General features: G+C 38.8%; 1 protein-coding gene across 2 annotated transcripts in view; it reads left to right on the forward strand.

The window, feature by feature from the left end:
• LOC124804832 (multidrug resistance protein homolog 49-like) overlaps nucleotides 1-23,829 on the forward strand; it is a 144,674-nt gene that overhangs the window by 72,857 nt on the left and 47,988 nt on the right. For both annotated transcript variants that reach the window (XM_047265178.1, XM_047265179.1), the window contains exons 6-11: nucleotides 5,356-5,456; nucleotides 5,553-5,724; nucleotides 14,847-14,971; nucleotides 17,152-17,341; nucleotides 17,983-18,207; nucleotides 21,764-21,889. In XM_047265178.1, coding sequence (XP_047121134.1) covers nucleotides 5,356-5,456; nucleotides 5,553-5,724; nucleotides 14,847-14,971; nucleotides 17,152-17,341; nucleotides 17,983-18,207; nucleotides 21,764-21,889 — 939 coding nt within the window. The remainder of the gene's footprint in view (nucleotides 1-5,355; nucleotides 5,457-5,552; nucleotides 5,725-14,846; nucleotides 14,972-17,151; nucleotides 17,342-17,982; nucleotides 18,208-21,763; nucleotides 21,890-23,829) is intronic.

Consider the following 23,829-nt stretch of genomic DNA (forward strand, 5'->3'; position numbering starts at 1 on the left):
CATGTGATGCAACTATGAGATCTCTGTTGTAAAAGGTGTTTTCAGCTGTGATTAGAGCTGGTAATCAGGTGAAAATTATGATATTCCATTAATTAAACTGTCAGCTCTAAAACTCTTATTTATTTATAAAATATGCAATGTCAGTCTTGGTCAACAAATACAGATTTTTGCATTGAAATAACACACATAGGGCAGAGCAGAACAATGCTGAACTGCCAATTTACTGCCCAGATCGTTTATATTTACTTCTGCATGTAGTCTTGTAGCTTCCAGTGCTTATCTCAGGAAGATGATCTGTAACAATATTGTCATTTTATATGTGGTGATTTGTCCATTACCACCTTTGACTAGCCTTTATTGGTTTTTATACTATATTACTTGCCAGCAGTAGCATCTAAAATTGTTACACCAGACATGGGGATGTCTGGCAATATTGCTATTTCTCCTAGTGTTGAAAATTCGCAATGAAATGGAATACCCCTAAGTTATTGTCTCTTCTTCTTACCACATATTTTCTTGTATTTTGTGAGTGCTATTGTCTCATAAAGACTATGCAGCACCCCAATTGGATCTATTTTCATCTGGATCTTACTTAGAAACTTTCATCAGTTTAAATGCACTTCTCTACCACTCAGACACTCCTTTGTATGTTCAGTCCTTGGTGCTTAAGTGAGCAGATCTGTTGGCCAACTGTGATTGTATCCTTCAGGCTGACTTCTCTCATATTCTTGATATCCTTACAGTTCTTATCATTCTATGTTTTTCGTTTATCCATGTACAATCATATCATGGAGATGGCTTATGCTGGAAATGATACTTTTTCACATGTACATGGCCCACCTATTTTCCTCTTTCATTTTCTGTCCAGCTGCTTCACTCACAATTTTATCTATCAGTGAATAAATGTTTTCAGTATCTCTGAATAAATGTTTTCAGCATCTCTATGTTGAGTCATTGTCAATTTTTCTCTGACTGCTATGGGCAATCACAAATTTAAAATTGCCATGAGGTCTACATCTTTTATTGGGTTCTTGAGACTTTTTACATGCCACTTTTACATGTGTTTAATAACATTGAGTTAACTGTCTATCATCTGGTTTTTGATCAGTAGTGCTGCAATATAACTTCTTCAAATTCTTGACAGTTATTACAACCTCCTGCATCTCTGATACTCCATGTATTTGCTTTCTCTCACAGTCCTTAATTTTTTTCAATCAGTTTGGGAAGGCACTGCAAAATTGTTCCACGAATGCACCAGGGTGAATGTTACCCAATGGCTAGAATTGTCACACATGACAGTAATTTGCAGCTGTTGTCACACTGAATGCTGCAATGACTTACTAGTCTTCACTCATTCATGTACACCTCATACAAAGGTGCTTCGGGTTTCCATCACTCACTTGGTAATATCCTAGGCTGCTTGCATTATTGTCATCTGTCATAGGTGCTATATACGAGGTCCCCATCTACATAGGTATTTGTAACATTCATTGTAAATCATGTGACATTCATTGTAAATCATGTGTGCATTGTAATGTGTTCATTAATTAAACAATAAGTTAGAAAACTTACTTTTAGTTAAAAATGTAAGGTAGAAACCAAAGTCAATTATCATCTTCCAGTACTTTTCAGAGGAAACTGCTGTGTGACAAATTCACTTTGTCAGTTGTGACCAGTTTCTTTTGCATTTAAATGCTACCTTGACAACCTTCTGAACATCTCTATGCTATAACATTAATTATATCTGTGCAATGATCTCTTACAATCAACAAAATTACACACCAGGTCAACAAAAATGCTAATGATACTCCAATGAATAATATTTCCACCCTGTGTTAATTGGATGATAGATAAACATGTTTATTAGTGACATAACCCATACTTAAAATTAATAACTCAGGATAAAACATCATAATATCCTACTGGTTATAAGTCAAAATTTTGATTTCTGTGAATACATTAAAAGTAACATCACACATTTTTTCTGAAAAATGGTAGACATTGAGTTAATTGTCAGATTCTTGCCATATTGTGACTTCTCACGTTGTTATAACAGGTGCAGATATTGAAAAGAGGCAGATGGAAGTGAGAATAGTGACTAGTGAATAGTGAGATTGGATAGTCTGAATCGCTGACTTATATTTGTGGAACACTTCCTATGTTTGTAATTCAGAGCTGCAACTGGTAGTGAGGAGGGGTGGGGCCACTACTGATATTTGTTACATTGTGCTGAGCAATGTTCTGCAACAACAGGGCCAAATTTGCACTTGGATAGTGTGTGGCAGTGACCTTTGACTACATTGACCTTTTACTACACTGTTTACACACATGATATAGGATAAGAATACACGTAATTAATTTAGGACTGCAGCAGTCATTGTGGCTACCTGGTCAACACAGTTGAACTGCATAACAATATAAAGTGACACACTACACTGCTTCTGCATTTGATAACAGTGGTTATTAAGTGAGACTACATGATAAACCCAATGTAAATTATAGTCTGAAGTGACATAATTAACATTATTTGGTAAATGAGATTTACTTATTATGATGTTCTAGAAATTCATATGCTTGTTTTTCATAGTTATTTTTTGATAGGTTTTCTTTTTTTAAGATAGTGGTTTTTCTTTTTTTATTATTTCATGTATATACAAATGAGGCAGACACAGTATTTTCAGACTTTTAAAAAAGTGTCTACAGGAATACCAGCATTTAGCATTCATTATCACCCTGACAATCTTTTTATGTATTTCAAACATTTAAAAAAATGTGGAATTCCCTCCAAAAAATTACCATACTCAATAGTGACTGTTTAGTAGCATGATACATAGTCACCACTGATGAGTAGCTTGTATTTTGAGTCAGAATTGCAACAGCATATGTCAGTGTGTTTAGTTTTTTATTTAGATTAATAAGGTGCATCTCTCATTTCAAATCCTCTTGAATACATTTGCCTAAAAATTCTGTATAATTGATATTTGAGACATTTTCTTCTTCAGTGGTGAAAGCATGGTTTGCAGGATGGAGGTTTTGTGTGGTGTGAAAGTTAACTGTTACAATTTTTTTAGAATATGTGATGAGCCGACTGGCCCTAAACCACTGATGTAGTTTCCTGCAGGTTTTCCTCACTATGTGATTTAATTAGAATATTAGTGTCACCTGTGAAGAATACTGTGGTTCATCATGCATTTTAGTAGTCAAGTCATTTACATACATCAGAAATGTGGGCAGGTTCCAGAACTAACCCTTGCAGGACTACATACTTGTTTTCTGTCCATTACTGCAAAAACTAGAAACTTTTTGTGTTTTGTTGTCTTTGTATTTTATCTGTAATTTGTTGATGGTTATTGAAGTATGATTAGATCCACCTTGCAGACTGGCCTCTAATTCCATAATTAATTGACTTGTGCAAGAAAATATGATGATCGGTGACATTAAATGCTTTACCAAAATCAAGAAATATTCCAGATACATGCTGCGTATCATCCACTGATTTCAATATTTCATTTACAAAGGCAAAATTGCTGGCTGGGTTGACTTCCTCACTCTGAACCCACACTGTGAGTCATTTATCAGCCTTTATTTGTTTAAGAATCCTGTTGACCTTTCAAAGAACATTTTTTTCCATAAATTTGATGAAGCCTGACAAAACTGAAACTAGCCTATAATTAGAAATTTTGCATTTTGCACCCTTCATTTGCAGAGATGTTACTTTGAAGCTTAAGACTATTTGGAAACACACCACTCTCAGATTATGAATTTACTATGTCTGCTAATAGTTCCACAATGAATGTTTCACTAGCTTTGATGATAGCATCTGGAATCTCATCAACAGCCACAGAATATTTATTAGTCAATCCTTTAATGATTTTACAATACCTCAGGTGTCAATGGATACATAAATGATATATTTGCATGAATTTTTTGATCTAACTATATTCTCTTACTGTCTGGCTGTGTGTCATGTTCTGTATTTATCAAATGCTGTACTACTGTTTGAGGAATAATAGTTGAATCCACTAACCATTTGTCTGAGGTCAGTTAGTTTATTGTTATTCATAATCAGCTGTATATTACTGTGATTAACTGATCTGGCACCCATTTTACATCTTATAATTTGCTGGGTTTCTTTAGTTTTATCCTTGGAATTACACATTATTTCATCAATTTTCTAATTTTTTGCTTTTGAAATAACTTGTGTTGCATCTTTTGAAATAGGTAGTAAAATGAGGACAGTACTGTGCTTGGAATATTCATAAAATGTCCTCTTATTTTGACATGATATCCTTATCCCTTTTGTGAATCACTTGTTTGTTTTCTGAACAGAATTAAATGTTGTTGTTTTCTTCAGAAAAGCTATTTCAAAAAATGCTTAAATGTTGCCATAAACTTATATTTTTCATTTGTATCATTACAGTTGTATACATCACTCCAATTTTCACCCTCCAGAAGAAAACAAAAATATTCCACACTTTTTTGTATTGCAATTCTTTACAGTGTGTCTTATTCCATGGAGAGTCGAGTTTCCTGCAACACTCATTGTAAGAATTTGAGCATAGTGGGCACCAAAACCCATGTTTACCACTTGTATGCTATAGGCAGATTTGCATGTATTTATCAAAATCTGCTCACTGACAGATGCAGTGGTTGCTGTTTTTTGAATTGGTCCAGTTGCAGTTGAGCTTATGTTTAATGACTGCAGTAAATTTATATCATCTTTCAATTTATTGGATTTTGAGAAATCAATATTGAAGTCACCACATACAATTACATTTTCCTTGGGAGAAAAAATTTCTTCCTAAAGTTCCTCCACTCATTTACAAAACATGTTTTTGTCTCCACCTGGTGACCTGTACACACAAATAATAATTGTATTTTGCTTTGGTAATTCAACTAAAGAGAGTTCTGTATCTTTTTCATTTTATAAATTATGGTGTCAGGATTTAGTTACACTTTTGAATTCAGTATTTTTGTTAACATATGTATAGCAGCCCCCATTACTTGATATTTTTCTACAAAACACACTTGCAAATTTGACCTGAGTGAGGTATGTTATCTCTAACATATCCTATTTAAGCCAATGTTCAGTAAAGTGTTGGGCAGAAATATCATTCACATCATTAAATATTATTTCTGTTTCATTAAGTTTATTGTACAGTGTTTGAACATTCTGTTTGGTGTTTCATGTTTAAACATTAAAGGAAATATTTTGCTTTCCAGAAGTCATTCAATACCTTCAGAAAACTGCTATATTCTTGTAATTTATTTGTAAACTTCAGAGGAGTCAGTCTCATTTATTTGTGAATATAGAAATGTATGACACAAAAAACTAAATAATTTCACTATTCTCAGATCACAAGAGTGAGGTGCCTCTTCCTGAGGTCAATTATGCGGCAAGACATGGCATGGTTTGACACAACAAACTCAGCTAATTTTGCTAGCCGTATTACTGGGTGAGTATTGGGATGTGTTAATTTAAGTTCTTGAAGTTTTTAATATCCACACAGAAATATTTTAAGTTATGTAATCAAAATAATTTATTATTACAGGGATTTGGACAAACTCCAAGATGGAATTGGTGAGAAACTCGGAATTTTTATTTACCAGATGGTGAGCTTCACTGCTGCTGTGGTAATATCATTCCTTCATGGTTGGAAACTGACTTTAGTGGTTTTCACTTGCGCACCAATAATCATTATTTCAACAGCTCTTGTTTCAAAGGTAATAGACTAGCTCAATTAGCCAAAAATTGTGTGTGGTGTCTAAAAATGCATTGTGTATTTTTCACTAAGATTTTCCTTGTGATACCTGAACTGGACAAGGAATAATGCACGATAAAATATTATTTAATAGTATGTAGTAATGTACTATTACACTTACATGGGTACTGAGTCATTAGGTTATCCTAGAGAACTTTATCACTGACTGCAAGACCAAGAAGGCTATTGCTGGAAAATTTTTGGATGTGCAGTACTGATCACTGGATCTATTATTTGATAGCAAGTTGACAGGGCCATATATCATGCATATGACTGCTGTTAAACAAACTGTACGGCAAAACTAAATTCTCTGCAGTTCTATCAGTTTTAGAACCGTTTGAACCCATTTGTCAAAATGATTAATGAAGTATACAGTAATGATTTGTTAGATGCCAGATTCTTTACATCACTTAGTTCTTTTCAATAACCAGCAGCATAGGGTATCTACAAAACACCCCAGAGCTAGCAAGCAAGCTGAGTGGTGAATGTAATTTTTTAGAAATGATTTCCAGCTTCCTCTACCAGTTTGCATACACACATCCCATCCTCAGGTGTCTCATAGAACTGTAATTTATCTTGATCTATTTAGTTGACCAAAGAATACAAATTCTGCCATCTTCTGAAACTGTTTCCTTCTGTCCTTAACAAATACTCCAGCCTTCCCAAGTTCATGGCCATCACCTGGGCTTTGTAAAACATCCGAATTCAGGAAACAATAATTTCTTATTGTGCTGTGAATCAGTAAGGAGTTTCCAACCTGGCTCTCAAGCGTCATACTGATGACACTATATATATATATATATATATATATATATATATATATATATATATATATATATATATATATATATATATATATATATATATATATATATATATATATATATATATAGAGGGAAACATTCCACGTGGGAAAAATATATCTAAAAACAAAGATGATGTGACTTACCAAACGAAAGCGCTGGCACGTCGATAGACACACAAACAAACACAAACATACACACAAAATTCAAGCTTTCGCAACAAACTGTTGCCTCATCAGGAAAGAGGGAAGGAGAGGGAAAGACGAAAGGATGTGGGTTTTAAGGGAGAGGGTAAGGAGTCATTCCAATCCCGGGAGCGGAAAGACTTACCTTAGGGGGAAAAAAGGACGGGTATACACTCGCACACACACACATATCCATCCACACATATACAGACACAAGCAGGTCTTTAAATATGTCTGCTTGTGTCTGTATATGTGTGGATGGATATGTGTGTGTGTGCGAGTGTATACCCGTCCTTTTTTCCCCCTAAGGTAAGTCTTCCCGCTCCTGGGATTGGAATGACTCCTTACCCTCTCCCTTAAAACCCACTTCCTTTCGTCTTCCCCTCTCCTTCCCTCTTTCCTGATGAGGCAACAGTTTGTTGCGAAAGCTTGAATTTTGTGTGTATGTTTGTGTTTGTTTGTGTGTCTATCGACCTGCCAGCACTTTTGTTCGGTAAGTCACCTCATCTTTGTTTTTTTATATATATATATATATATATATATATATATATATATATATATATATATATATATATATATATATATGATGTCAATATAATAGAGGGAAACATTCCACGTGGGAAAAATTATATATAAAAACAAAGATGAGGTGACTTACCGAACAAAAGCGCTGGCAGGTCGATAGACACACAAGCAAACACAAACATACACACAAAATTCTAGCTTTCACAACCAACGGTTGCCTCATCAGGAAAGAGGGAAGGAGAGGGTAAGGAGTCATTCCAATCCCGGGAGCGGAAAGACTTACCTTAGTGGGAAAAAAGGACAGGTATACAATCGCACACACACACACATATCCATCAACACATACAGACACAAGCAGACATATTTAAAGACAAAGAGTTTGGGCAGAGATGTCAGTCGAGGCGGAACTGTAGAGGCAAAGAAGTTGTTGAAAGACATGTGAGGTATGAGTGGCGGCAACTTGAAATTATCGGAGATTGAGGCCTGGCGGATAACGAGAAGAGAGGATATACTGAGGGGCAAGTTCCCATCTCCGGAGTTCGGATAGGTTGGTGTTGGTGGGAAGTATCCAGATAACCCGGACGGTGTAACACTGTGCCAAGATGTGCTGGCTGTGCACCAAGGCATGTTTAGCCACAGGGTGATCCTCATTACCAACAAACACCGTCTGCCTGTGTCCATTCATGTGAATGGACAGTTTGTTGCTGGTCATTCCCACATAGAATGCATCACAGTGTAGGCAGGTCAGTTGGAAAATCACGTGGGTGCTTTCACACGTGGATCTGCCTTTGATCGTGTACACCTTCCGGGTTACAGGGTTGGAGTAGGTGGTGGTGGGAGCGTGCATGGGACAGGTTTTGCACCGGAGTCGGTTACAAGGATGGGAGCCAGAGGGTAGGGAAGGTGGTTTGGGGATTTCATAGGGATGAACTAACAGGTTACGAAGGTTAGGTGGACGGCGGAAAGACACTCTTGGCGGAGTGGGGAGAATTTCATGAAGGATGGATCTCATTTCAGGGCAGGATTTGAGGAAGTCGTATCCCTGCTGGAGAGCCACATTCAGAGTCTGGTCCAGTCCCGGAAAGTATCCTGTCACAAGTGGGGCACTTTTGTGGTTCTTCTGTGGGGGATTCTGGATTTGAGGCGATGAGGAAGTGGCTCTGGTTATTTGCTTCTGTACCAGGTCGGGAGGGTAGTTGCGGGATGCGAAAGCTGTTGTCAGGTTGTTGGTGTAATGATTCAGGGATTCCGGACTGGAGCAGATTCGTTTGCCACGAAGACCTAGGCTGTAGGGAAGGGACCGTTTGATGTGGAATGGGTGGCAGCTGTCATAATGGAGGTACTGTTGCTTGTTGGTGGGTTTGATGTGGACGGACGTGTGAAGCTGGCCATTGGACAGGTGGAGGTCAACGTCAAGGAAAGTGGCATGGGATTTGGAGTAGGACCAGGTGAATCTGATGGAACCAAAGGAGTTGAGATTGGAGAGGAAATTCTGGAGTTCTTCTTCACTGTGAGTCCAGATCATGAAGATGTCATCAATAAATCTGTACCAAACTTTGGGTTGGCAGACCTGGGTAACCAAGAAGGCTTCCTCTAAGCGACCCATGAATAGGTTGGCGTACGAGGGGGCCATCCTGGTACCCATGGCTGTTCCCTTTAATTGTTGGTATGTCTGGCCTTCAAAAGTGAAGAAGTTGTGGGTCAGGATGAAGCTGGCTAAGGTAATGAGGAAAGAGGTTTTAGGTAGGGTGGCAGGTGATCGGTGTGAAAGGAAATGCTCCATCGCAGCGAGGCCCTGGACATGCGGAATATTTGTGTATAAGGAAGTGGCATCAATGGTTACAAGGATGGTTTCCGGGGGTAACAGACTGGGTAAGGATTCCAGGCGTTCAAGGAAGTGGTTGGTGTCTTTGATGAAGGATGGGAGACTGCATGTAATGGGTTGAAGGTGTTGATCTACGTAGGCAGAGATACGTTCTGTGGGGGTTTGGTAACCAGCTACAATGGGGCGGCCGGGATGATTGGGTTTGTGGATTTTAGGAAGAAGGTAGAAGGTAGGGGTGCGGGGTGTCGGTGGGGTCAGGAGGTTGATGGAGTCAGGTGAAAGGTTTTGCAGGGGGCCTAAGGTTCTGAGGATTCCTTGAAGCTCCGTCTGGACATTGGGAATGGGGTTACCTTGGCAAACTTTGTATGTGGTGTTGTCTGAAAGCTGACGCAGTCCCTCAGCCACATACTCCCGACGATCAAGTACCACGGTCGTGGAACCCTTGTCCGCCGGAAGAATGACGATGGATCGGTCAGCCTTCAGATCACGGATAGCCTGGGCTTCAGCAGTGGTGATGTTGGGTGTAGGATTAAGGTTTTTTAAGAAGGATTGAGACGCAAGGCTGGAAGTCAGAAATTCCTGGAAGGTTTGGAGAGGGTGATTTTGAGGAAGAGGAGGTGGGTCCCGCTGTGACGGAGGACGGAACTGTTCAAGGCAGGGTTCAATTTGGATGGTGTCTTGGGGAGTTGGATCATTAGGAGTAGGATCTCTGCTGGAAATATCACTTTGCCACGAAGAAAAATGATCCTAATCCTACTCCTAATGGTCCAACTCCCCAAGACACCATCCAAATTGAACCCTGCCTTGAACAGTTCCGTCCTCCGTCACAGCGGGACCCACCTCCTCTTCCTCAAAATCACCCTCTCCAAACCTTCCAGGAATTTCTGACTTCCAGCCTTGCGTCTCAATCCTTCTTAAAAAACCTTAATCCTACACCCAACATCACCACTGCTGAAGCCCAGGCTATCCGTGATCTGAAGGCTGACCGATCCATCGTCATTCTTCCGGCGGACAAGGGTTCCACGACCGTGGTACTTGATCGTCGGGAGTATGTGGCTGAGGGACTGCGTCAGCTTTCAGACAACACCACATACAAAGTTTGCCAAGGTAACCCCATTCCCAATGTCCAGACGGAGCTTCAAGGAATCCTCAGAACCTTAGGCCCCCTGCAAAACCTTTCACCTGACTCCATCAACCTCCTGACCCCACCGACACCCCGCACCCCTACCTTCTACCTTCTTCCTAAAATCCACAAACCCAATCATCCCGGCCGCCCCATTGTAGCTGGTTACCAAGCCCCCACAGAACGTATCTCTGCCTACGTAGATCAACACCTTCAACCCATTACATGCAGTCTCCCATCCTTCATCGAAGACATCAACCACTTCCTTGAACGCCTGGAATCCTTACCCAATCTGTTACCCCCGGAAACCATCCTTGTAACCATTGATGCCACTTCCTTATACACAAATATTCCGCATGTCCAGGGCCTCGCTGCGATGGAGCATTTCCTTTCACGCCGATCACCTGCCACCCTACCTAAAACCTCTTTCCTCATTACCTTAGCCAGCTTCATCCTGACCCACAACTTCTTCACTTTTGAAGGCCAGACATACCAACAATTAAAGGGAACAGCCATGGGTACCAGGATGGCCCCCTCGTACGCCAACCTATTCATGGGTCGCTTAGAGGAAGCCTTCTTGGTTACCCAGGTCTGCCAACCCAAAGTTTGGTACAGATTTATTGATGACATCTTCATGATCTGGACTCACAGTGAAGAAGAACTCCAGAATTTCCTCTCCAACCTCAACTCCTTTGGTTCCATCAGATTCACCTGGTCCTACTCCAAATCCCATGCCACTTTCCTTGACGTTGACCTCCACCTGTCCAATGGCCAACTTCACACGTCCGTCCACATCAAACCCACCAACAAGCAACAGTACCTCCATTATGACAGCTGCCACCCATTCCACATCAAACGGTCCCTTCCCTACAGCCTAGGTTTTCGTGGCAAACGAATCTGCTCCAGTCCAGAATCCCTGAATCATTACACCAACAACCTGACAACAGCTTTCGCATCCCGCAACTACTCTCCCGACCTGATACAGAAGCAAATAACCAGAGCCACTTCCTCATCCCCTCAAACCCAGAATCCCCCACAGAAGAACCACAAAAGTGCCCCACTTGTGACAGGATACTTTCCGGGACTGGACCAGACTCTGAATGTGGCTCTCCAGCAGGGATACGACTTCCTCAAATCCTGCCCTGAAATGAGATCCATCCTTCATGAAATTCTCCCCACTCCGCCAAGAGTGTCTTTCCGCCGTCCACCTAACCTTCGTAACCTGTTAGTTCATCCCTATGAAATCCCCAAACCACCTTCCCTACCCTCTGGCTCCTATCCTTGTAACCGACCCCGGTGCAAAACCTGTCCCATGCACCCTCCCACCACCACCTACTCTAGTCCTGTAACCCGGAAGGTGTACACGATCAAAGGCAGAGCCACGTGTGAAAGCACCCACGTGATTTACCAACTGACCTGCCTATACTGTGATGCATTCTATGTGGGAATGACCAGCAACAAACTGTCCATTCGCATGAATGGACACAGGCAGACAGTGTTTGTTGGTAATGAGGATCACCCTGTGGCTAAACATGCCTTGGTGCACAGCCAGCACATCTTGGCACAGTGTTACACCGTCCGGGTTATCTGGATACTTCCCACCAACACCAACCTATCCGAACTCCGGAGATGGGAACTTGCCCTTCAGTATATCCTCTGTTCTCGTTATCCGCCAGGCCTCAATCTCCGCTAATTTCAAGTTGCCGCCACCCATACCTCACATGTCTTTCAACAACTTCTTTGCCTCTACAGTTCCGCCTCGACTGACATCTCTGCCCAAACTCTTAGTCTTTAAATATGTCTGCTTGTGTCTGTATGTGTGGATGGATATGTGTGTGTGTGCGAGTGTATACCTGTCCTTTTTTCCCACTAAGGTAAGTCTTTCCGCTCCCGGGATTGGAATGACTCCTTACCCTCTCCCTTAAAACCCACATCCTTTCATCTTTCCCTCTCCTTCCCTCTTTCCTGATGAGGCAACTGTTGGTTGCGAAAGCTAGAATTTTGTGTGTATGTTTGTGTTTGCTTGTGTGTCTATCGACCTGCCAGCGCTTTTGTTCGGTAAGTCACCTCATCTTTGTTTTTTATATATATATATATATATATATATATATATATGTGTCTGTATGTGTGGATGGATATGTGCGTGTGTGCGAGTGTATACCTGTCCTTTTTTCCCCCTAAGGTAAGTCTTTCCGCTCCCGGGATTGGAATGACTCCTTACCCTCTCCCTTAAAACCCACTTCCTTTCGTCTTCCCCTCTCCTTCCCTCTTTCCTGATGAGGCAACAGTTTGTTGCGAAAGCTTGAATTTTGTGTGTATGTTTGTGTTTGTTTGTGTGTCTATCGACCTGCCAGCGCTTTTGTTCGGTAAGTCACCTCATCTTTGTTTTTTTTATATATATATATATATATATATATATATATATATATATATATATATATATATATATATATATATATATATATACACACACACAAAACTTGGAAGCACTGTAGCATAATCACAAATCTGGAATCTTTGCTTGAATCTTCAAATACCCGCTACCAATTTTGGTAGTAGTAACCTGTATACTAACAAAGTTTACCATCTTGACCGGTGTGAGAAAAGCATTGACATTGCACCTTTCCCTTGCCCTCATATTCAATTAAAATAACTGCTTACAGTACCATGAGATTCACCAGGGAAAGTGGATTTTCTGATGAAATTCCTTCTAATCTATGTTAATGTCATGGTGGACACAGGAAGAGAGCCTTTCCCTGCAGTATCAGCCTGGAGGAGGCATCATGCCAAGTTCTTCCCTCACACTCATTTAAACTTTTTAGTACTTAATTTCTTTGAGAACCACTACTAAAAATCTTTCCACATCCCTGAAGGTTGTTCTCCTTAATGAGATTGTAGAACATGATGAACATATGAATGAATAAATGCATCATCACTAACATTTATTACACATGTCCCTATGATGCCAGTTTGGTGACCATGTGCAGAAAACCTCTCCCTGGAACATCAGCCTGAAGGTGCTTCCAAATGAGCTGCATTCTCCACACACACACAAAAATTACCCCCTTTTTACCTTTTACCCACTTTTTTCCCTTCGTGAACTGGCACTGAATTTACTAGAGTATATTAATCCAGTCAGATTGAATTGAGGCATTAATTTGTCATGGCATATCTTTGATACTGAGAAAGGCCACTGCTTATCTTGTTCTGTGTCATTATCAGCGGAACATTTGAGGCTGTAATGACCAATGCCCACATAGTCTTGCCCCTTACAGGAATAATCAACACCGCCAGTGCTCCATCTCCAATGACCTTACTGTTAGCAATATTTTGGTATATGTAATATGTTTATTTGTAAATTATAAAACATTTTCTTCCCATCTGTTAGGCACTGTGTGTGTTTAAGATTGCTGATTTAATGGTATTTGTGAATGAACTAGCTCGAAGGCCATAAAAAATCTTTTTAATTGTGGGATCTGTTTACATAATTTCATTGTGCTAAGACTGTACAACTACACCGATGACTTCTATGCATTTGTTGGCTCCATTATATCAAACTGTCATATTTTGTTATTTAAAAATGACCTTTGTTCTTTTATGACATAAACTGTAAGGCAGCATCTTTACATCATGTTTATTACCAGCTACCTGAGCATGCAGTGCCATCTGGAAAAAAAGTGAATACAGAACAGCTTTCAGATTGGTGTATTAAAAGAAAGTTGCTTTCACAAAGCTCAACCTAAGACTATTTCATAAGGTTATTAGTGTTCATTTTGATAATAGCTTTATTGTTATCTGCATCAGTCATAACTTCTCTTTGATGTTCAAACTACCATTTCCTTTGTTACTGATGTTATTCACAGTTTTTATAATAGACACATAATTATTTAAAACACCAGTAGCTAAAAGAATGTGTCTCCATTTTGTCCCAGTCTTGCCCCATGCACCGTAATTCAGATATTCATTGTTTATTTTATTGTGGTGCAATTTCACTGCAGGAAATGTCACATAAATTGCCGCACTGCTGACAAATCGCAGATTCATAATTTATGGATTTCTGTCCCCTTGAATTAGTCACATATACATATGACAATGTACTTTATATATAATCATCGTGATTTTGGAGCTGGACATGAATATTAAAAGAACTAAATTAAGTAGTAAATTTTATACCAACAAGCTAATTTTTATCTTGAAATAAATTTGGCATTATACCTACTGAATGGAAGTTCATTTGAAAACAATAAATATAGATTTTAAAATGTTAGATATGCGAAACTTTTATGGTAACAAACATAGCTTTTCTTTATTATTACTATAACTTGTTAGACAATAATGATCTTTGATGTTGTGTCATAAACATACTCATCAAGAGGACAGCCAAATCTGCATTAAGTAATTTGATTCCAGTTTTGGAAAAAGAAATATAGCTCTGTCACAGTACTGCCCTTAGTTGACCAATGCAGCCAGTCCATTATAGTCAGTGTTTAGATAATGCAGTAATCAGAATCAGAAAACTTTTCCTACTGTCTTCATATTGCTGACAGTTGATACTGTTGTTGGACGATTAGCTTTCTGGATTTTATTTTTGATGTGAAGCTCAGCATAAAACTCCTTATGCAGGTACAAAGTTCCCTGACGGCCCAGGAGCAGAATTCATATGGAAGTGCTGGAGCTGTTGTTGAGGAGGTTCTTAGTGCCATTCGCACAGTTGTTGCTTTTGCTGGACAACAGAAAGAAGTGGAAAGGTTAGTAGCAAATATTAACATTAAATATCAACACACACACATTTTGGATTGACCAGTTGGGTACCACATTCCACAAAGCAAGTAGGCAGTATATTAAGTTACTAAAAGTATTGTTTTTCCATCCTGGACTTTCCATTATTAAGATACTAATTTACAGTAGATCAGTATGTGGCAGTTTATGTCCTCATCTAAATGCATGTACATACAAACTCATGGTTACATTATATCCATATACCATTGATTTCTTCAAGGTGACTAACACATGCCATTTCCTCACATCTTTTCAATGCTGTGTCTGAAGGCCGCATTTTTGATTATGCATTAAATCATAAAATAAAAGATTCTTTGCACCACATTTCTACCAATTGTAGAAAAATTTCAGTGAAATGAGTAGTGAAAAGTGGCATTTTTAATTTATTTGCGACATCAGAACAAAAAAGATGGAAAAGCAAGCAATGAATTTTGATGCCTGTGCTTTAAGCTACATTTATACTCTGCACGCCACTGCATTTTTTTTTCTTTTATATATACAGGTTACCTGGTATGAGGGTAATCCCAAAAGTAAGGTCTCCTATTTTTTTATAAGTACATAGACCTGTTTATTTCTACAATGGCTTACATCAGTTTACAGCTTGAACATTTAGCTATTTTTCGACATAATCATCATTTCTGTTGATGCATTTTTGTACACGCTGTGGCAGTTTTTGTATGCCCATGTCATACCAGCTCACTGCCATGCTGTTCAGAAAGTTATGAACCTCTTCTTTCACCTCGTCGTCGGAGCTGAATCGCTTTCTGGCCAAATGTTCTTTTAACCTAGGGAACAGGTGATAGTCACTGGGCGCCGAGTCAGAGAGAGGGTGATTATGTTCCATTGAAACTGTTGAAGGAGAGCAATGGTTTGCCGAGCGATGTGTGGGTGAGCGTTCTCATGGAGAATGTGTATGCCCTTGCACAACATTCCTCTACTCCGGTTCTAAATTGCTCATTTGAGTTTTTTCAGAGTCTCACAGTACCTGTCAGCGTTAATTACGGTCCAAGTGATTCAGCTCCAACGATGAGGTGAAAGAATAGGTTCATAACTTTCTGAACAGCATGGCGGTGAGCTGGTATGATATGGGCATACAAAAACTGCCACAGCGTCTACAAAAATGCATCAACAGAAATGGTGATTATGTCGAAAAATAGCTAAATGTTCAAGCTGTAAACTGATGTAAGCCATTGTAGAAATAAACAGGTCTATGTACTTATCAAAAATAGGAGACCTTACTTTTGGGATTACCCTCATACTACTGTTACTTGTCTCTGTTTGCATTCCAGTCATGGATGATGCTTTGGGACATGGGGGAAAAAAAGAAAACTTTATATACTATATTGTGCTTGTCTTTATTTCTCCAAGTTTAACACTATAGTTATTGCACAATATACAACGGAAGACTTTTTATATATCTTTGGACCTTTAAAAGTACCATAGCCTTTAGTGTAATACATAATGCCTTTTGGAACTTTATTTTGTAGCTTACTCAGCATCTATATAATGCTCACATAGAAATTTGTAAACTATTTCTTGAACTTGTTCAACTTCTTTAGTCATTCTGGGATGATACAGTTCTTAGAGAGATATACTATACTGTATATAGTCACACATCTTGATTAATTGTCTTGAGAGCTACTTCTGCTGTAGAGTAATTCTTCCCCACAGTCCTACAAATTGTAATCTGGAGTAGGACTTATCCACTATTATAAGGTCATTCAATTCTATAGCACTCAAAGTTATCATAGCAAGCTGTTTGAACTGTACCATCAACTCTGGTGATTTTTTCTAACACTACAAATGACAAGAACACACGAGACTATTTTGTACTTTATGCCAGTACTCTGCTGTACTTACGCCGGAATGTGCATTTTTAACTGTACAAAGTGAGTAACTGTCAAAAAAGAGCTGCTTACTTCTTATTGCCATGTGTGCCACATATCAAATGCATGTGAGTTGTAACCTATACTCATTTTAGTTTCTGACCTATATTTAAAGTGATCTGACATTTGCTACACCAAACACAGATTGATATAATCCTCTCGCATGATAAGTGGCCATGGGAAAGTAAATGAACATATATTTTGTAAACAATCTTGTATAGCTGCTGATACTATGTTTTCTTTAAGGATTATTTTTGTTGCAGATACAAAGAAAAATTAGTTGTGGCAGAGGCAATGGGAATCAAAAGGGGAAAATTCTCTGGTATTGGTACAGCCATGATGTGGTTCATTACATACTGCAGCTATGCACTTGCATTCTGGTATGGAGTAGTACTCATAATAGATTCAAGAGTTGTGGGAGACTTTGAGTACACTCCAGCTGTTCTTGTAATAGTAAGTATGCCGTTTCAAAATCTGGAAGCAAACTGCTGACGTTTGTGAAATGAAGATAAGTACTGTATTGTTGAAGTTATGAGGTTCATGATTAGACTGAAGAAAAGCCATAAAAATCTGTCAGTGTAGAGGGAATGCAGAAATGTGACATATCACAGTGTCTCTTAGACACCAGTCACTACATAAGTTAGCATGGAGAATTAGTAAATTAGGACACTGAATCACAATCTTTATAAATAAAAGACACAATATAACTGTTATTTATGAATAAAGACACTCATGCTCTTGCCCTTTGTATAACATTTGTAACATGGGTCATAGAAACATACCACTGATCCAGTGATAACCAATGTCAAATAAAAACTCATTTATGAGAAACATGGTTTGGATAGTAAAATTAAAAAGAAAAGAAGTTTTGCAGATAAGGAAGAACTTGATCCAAGCAAAGTCATCCATATTGATTTGTTACTTATTTCTTCATCTTTCAGTTCTATCTTAACACTATGTTTATCAATTTAAACTCCTTGTAAATTTTTATGAGATAGTTCACTGGTTTACTAATTGTAACTGTTGAATAGTTGGAACAAACTATTTTGCAGAATGCTCAGTCCAATTAATTACTGTTTAAACTTTTCATATAGGTTCTTTTTGGTATGCTTGGTGGAGCATTCAATATGGGAATGGCACTTCCTCATCTAGAAGCATTTGGTGTGGCATGTGGTTCTGCAGCTGCGGTATTTTCAGTAATAGAAAGAGAGCCTCAGATTGACAGTCTCAGTGAGTCAGGGAAAAGACCAGATCAAGTTGTGGGAGACATACAGCTGACAGACGTTTATTTTCATTATCCTTCAAGGCCTGATGTTAAGGTAAGTGTATACATTAAAAAATTAAGTACTTATATAAAGGCCTCACAAATTGAGGTGGCATTGTGGTTAAGATGCAGTACTCATATATGGGAGAAGCAGAGTTCAAATCCCATCTGGTTATTATGGTTTGAATTTTCTCCAGTTGTCTTCAGTTATGTCTTAATGTTGACATAGTTTCTTTGGAATCATCATAACCAGTTACTGCCCTATCCTTGTTTGATCCATGGCTCTGAATCAATTGTAATGTTTATGATATGGGACATTAGACAATAGCCATCTTTCCTTTATACATGCAATGATGTGAATCATTTAGAAATGTAGAGATGGAGGGGAGGAGAGTGAACCTGCTGGACTGTGGCTTGATTTTGTTGGAGACTGAATAATATGGTGGAAGATAGAAAGCTAAAAATTTGAAAATAAATTTGTGCTACAGAGACAAATATGAGGTTTACAACTCCAATAAAAACAGAAAAAAGTCATGTTTTCACAGTTTCCTCTATTATCTGCATAACATGCTATAATTCATTTGGCCTCATCTGTGATGCTGATTGCCTTGAAAAGCAATAAAAACTAGCCATAACAGTTCCAGATCCTGCCAAGTCCATGCAGTGACTACATTCCCACATGTGAAATGGAGAAACAACTGGTGAAATTCAGCACTAAATTGCTTCCATTTATCATGAAAATGTTACAGATAGATGGAACCATGGTGGTATATTTTGTATCTCATGATGTGAGTGGTGCACACTACAAGAAGAGAGATGTACCCACATAACCAAAACAATACAACTTTACTACTGACACAGAAAATACACCCTAATGATATGTTCTGTGTAGCAACTGAGCAGCTTCTGAATGAATGCAGCTGAAAGATCATCCTGAACTGATCAGAAACTAGATTACTCGATAATAGTTCTTGAAGGTTTAGTTGAGTACACAGTCTGTCACAGTAAGGAAACACTGCCTTTGGCAAAGTACATATCTGTTACACTATTATTCAGACTGGCATGCGCTACGCACTGACAAATGGCACTTGGTTGACGTTGATGTCAAACTCATGAACTGAACTGGAACTCACACACTTGCAGATTGGCGAGCTACTGGACAATGTCTTATTAATCTGTCTGGGGGAGGAATGCTAGGAAGTCGTGCTTGTATCATGTGGCTGATGGAGATGAGCTAAGGCCGGCAACAGCAGCACTGTAGTGCGACCCCCCCCCCCCCCCCCCAAATGCTGCAGTGTCTATCATAGGCAGAATGAGCTGCAGTTGGGTTGTGGAACCTTGACGTGGTGGCAATCCATGGCTTTCTGCTGTGTGGCTGGTGGCTGGATTGTACAGTGCCAGCCATGGATACCACAGTATGAATTTCTGGCAAGAGTAATGTATGTTCATTACAAAACAATGAGTATAAAACCAGGTATTTAATGAGGAGTTAGCACAGTGCATAAAACATTGAATTTAGATTTGAGAGAATCAGGGTTCAAAGCTCTGTATTATTCTTTACATTTAGGATTTTCATACACTCCACAGATCATATCATGTGGATGGTAGGATTGTTCCTTTGAACAGGCTATGGCAGTTTCCTGCCGCAGTGTTATTCAGTTATAGTACTTAATATCTACCAACTTTGGTCAAAATGGGACATTAATTACTAAGATTCCTTCCTTTTGGAAGGTCACACTTAATTTGCTTGGCTTTTGGTTTGTTATTGTGGCAATATAAGAGCTTTGAGGTCCCCTATAGCATCAGATAAAACACCTAAGCATTTTACAGCATAAACATTGTATTTGTACCTGACAAGAGGCAACACATAAGAGGTATAAATTTTTTTTTATATTATGACTACAGTAATTATTTTTTAGGTGATAATAACTGTGATACAGAATTAAAAGTGCTAAGTGGAAGAAAGCAGTAAAAAGAGAAAATAAGAAACAAAAAGAGTAAGAGAAAAAGGAGGTAGGAAGTTAAGCAGTGTCCAAGACTTCAGTGAACTGAGATTACAGATCAAGGTGTATATGGGTTTGGGGATAAGTAAAAGGATTTTTGAAACTGAGAAAATACGTAACTTCTTTTACGTTAAATCTGTGTTATTCCAAATAAAGTACTTGTACGAGATTGGCTATCTCATGAATTTTATCAGTTCATACTTAAAAGAAGATAGAGGAACCTACAGGTTTTTGAAGGTATTTGTTATAGCAGATAATACAGCTATGATATCTGCAGTAATTCCCTCAATTATTCACACATCGTCTTGCATAAATCACATACTGGAGCACTTTGAGCCATGTGGAATGAGTCAAGTTGAATATTAACAGCCATAGGGGCTACTTCTCATAAAGTACACTAACAGCAAGTTGTGGTAGTCATAGGCCTAGTGATAGTTGTGGGAATGACTTCTAAATCAGTTTATATGTATTGGGGGAAACATAGTTGTTTTGGAAGTAATGCCACTGTACCTACTTAAACTACTCAGCTGTTTTTTTTTACTTTATTTTACAATATTACGAAAAGAATAGATCACTACTCACCTTACAGCGGAGATGCTGAGTCACAGGCAGGCACAACAAAAAGACTACTAAATTTGTAAGCTTTCAGCCAGAAGGTCTTCTTCCAAAACAGACAACATACACATACACATTCACACACATGCAACTCACACACAAAGGACTACTGTCTTTGGCTACCAACGCAAAGGACTACTGTCTTTGGCTGCCAACACCAGATACTGAGCCTGGCCTCGGCACCCAAAGGCAGTGGTCATGTGTGGGTGAGCTGCATTTGTGTGAATGCGTATTTGTATGTTGTCTTTCGGAAGAAGGTCTTCTGGCCGAAAGCTTACATATTTAGAAGTCTTTTTGTTGTTCCTGTCAGCGACTCAACATCTTCACTATATGGTGAGTAGGAATCTATCCTTATTCCATCCTGGAATTTCCAGCTGTTCTTTTACTTGACACTTCAGACAAAGCGTTTATGTTACTTCACACAGAATATTATGAATTGTCTATATGTTGATAAAGTCAAGATCTGTATAATGCAAAACATAACATCTAAGCAGAATTTACAATGTTCATGCTAAGGCCATCGTTCCCTGCTGCAACAGATTTTATCCCCATTGGAATTTTTTTGATTGTATTACCTGTGATATTTTGTAGAAACTTCCCACTCATGTTACATTTACGGCAGGTATAGTAATGCTTACCCCAGATCAGGTTATAGATACACTTAAGGTATAAATGAATACTGACTGCTGACCACTAACAAAACTGATTACCTGTCTATGTTCAGACACATCTGACACGTTATGAAGAACAGTGATATAATCTTCTTCACTGAATTGTGGCCTGTAGTGAAACTCGGGCAAGTTATTTGTTACCCAGTGTCATGTCTCATGCTGTTTAAAATGTTTGCCAAGCATAAGTATAAAATTGTACATACGTGGCTGAAAATGTAAATTTCTAGAAAAATTATTTACTCCACATGGAGAATGCTATTTATGATTCCACTTCATAGTGTCTTTATTAATAATGTTCTAACATCTGAAAATTCTTGTTTAGATACTTCAAGGACTAAATCTGAAAATTAAACATGGAGAAACAGTTGCATTAGTTGGGAGTTCAGGCTGTGGAAAGTCAACAGTTATTCAACTAATTCAACGATTATATGACCCCATTAAAGGCAATGTAAGTCAATAATTTTCTCAATTATAGATGCATAATCATTATAGTAATCAATATCATGCCATTCACATTTGAATATAGTTTAAAAACAATAGCTGTGTGTCAATGATCTAATCAACAGGGGTGGTAAGTCTCTTATTAAATTCTGTGATGGTGAATTTGAAACTTGGAATATGCCTACTGATGTTTCTGTGAAGCATATAATTTGACAGTGTGCCTGCAACAGGATCTGTGGAATAGGAGAAAATTCAGAGTGTAATTTTATTTTTGTGTTTGAAGTTTCTCACTTTTGTCACAAGTTATTCAGTAAAAACAAATGTACTACTTGTCACTTTTATCAGGATTCAAGACACTCTAAATGTGTAACAAAAATTTACATATTTAGTAAAACCTGCAATCTACTTAATCTTGCAACTCTGGAGCTGAAATTTATCATCAAAGAGTTGCAGAAACCTTTTTATTTTACTCACTGTTTATAATTCATTAGGAAGGCTTTTAGTGGTTTTCTTGGAATAATCATGAAACACGGGTAAAGTTAACGATATCTGTGTCATTTGGTAAGACACATATGCTGCCTGGGTCATGCCACATGGCAGGCACCTCAGGGAACTCAGATTCTGGTTAGATATGAGTGAGACAAATTGTGGTTACTGAATTAGGGAACTAGAGAGTGTCACCAGTCATCTGGAACTGTATGCTCTGTGCATACTTCATTGATCACCATGGAGTGTTGTAGTGGAATATTGTGTGTCATTGATGGTGGTGGTTATATATACCCTTAACCCTAAAGTGTGTTATGTCCGATGAGGTGGAAAGCAGCAGCCTCTGGAGAACTTACCGCACCCCAGTTGTAAAATGCTTACTCAATGACGTTGGGGGGTCCGTCTCGGTGGACCTTTCTCATCAATCCAAAAATTCTCCACAATGTTGAGTGGAATGCAGGTTGTACATACCACCCAACCACAAAACAGAGCTCAAAAGGCTAGTTCTCCAAAGCAATCAAGGACAAACGTTAAAATTATGAGGAGTAACAGAATGTTTTTTGTGGTGTCACTGCCAGACACCACACTTGCTAGGTGGTAGCCTTTAAATCGGCCGCGGTCCGTTAGTATACATCGGACCCGCATGTCGCCACTATCAGTGATTGCAAACCGAGCGCTGCCACACGGCAGGTCTAGTCTAGAGAGACTCCCTAGCACTCGCTCCAGTTGTACAGCCAACTTTGCTAGCGATGGTTCACTGTCCACATACGCTCTCATTTGCAGAGACGACAGTTTAGCATAGCCTTCAGCTACGTCATTTGCTATGACCTAGCAAGGCGCGATATTCAGTTACTATAATTACTTCAAGAATGTATTCTGAACAGATAATATTGCGAATCATGTACCGTCAAGAGCGATGTTCATCATTAATGGATTAAAGTTAAGTATCAAACTAATTACGTCCGCTTTCTGAATTCTCATTCCTTGTCATGTTCCAGACCTCACGTCAGTATAGTTCTTCCCTCCTCACGCTAGCCTGCTTGAGCTAAAACACGTGCATTTCGGCCTCCACTTGTAACACGGTGTTGGCTCTTCTGCTAACACAAAATTTTTATTATGGCTAAAAGAGAAGAACGTATTTGACAAGGCATCACCATTTTATGTTCATAGTTCCCTGGAGTGCATGCCTGCACCATTAAAAATCAATGAAATGACTTAGACATGATGTGTTCAGAGGAAAAACATAATTCACTGAACTCAAGCCAAAGCATGGTCTCCTGCCACTGCCCGTGTCTACAAGCAGTTCATTTTAATATATTCCTAATGGAAGGTAACCTGAAGTTCATTTTAAGACTAATGGCCCTACTCCAAACCACAGAAAGTATATTGCTTCCACAGAAAGTCTGCCTTCAGTGGGAAGAGAGCTAAAAGTGATGTGAAAAAATTCGTCAATGATGAATA

Source organism: Schistocerca piceifrons, chromosome 7 (assembly GCF_021461385.2).
Source record: "Schistocerca piceifrons isolate TAMUIC-IGC-003096 chromosome 7, iqSchPice1.1, whole genome shotgun sequence".
Classification (NCBI taxonomy): Eukaryota; Metazoa; Arthropoda; class Insecta; order Orthoptera; family Acrididae; genus Schistocerca; species Schistocerca piceifrons.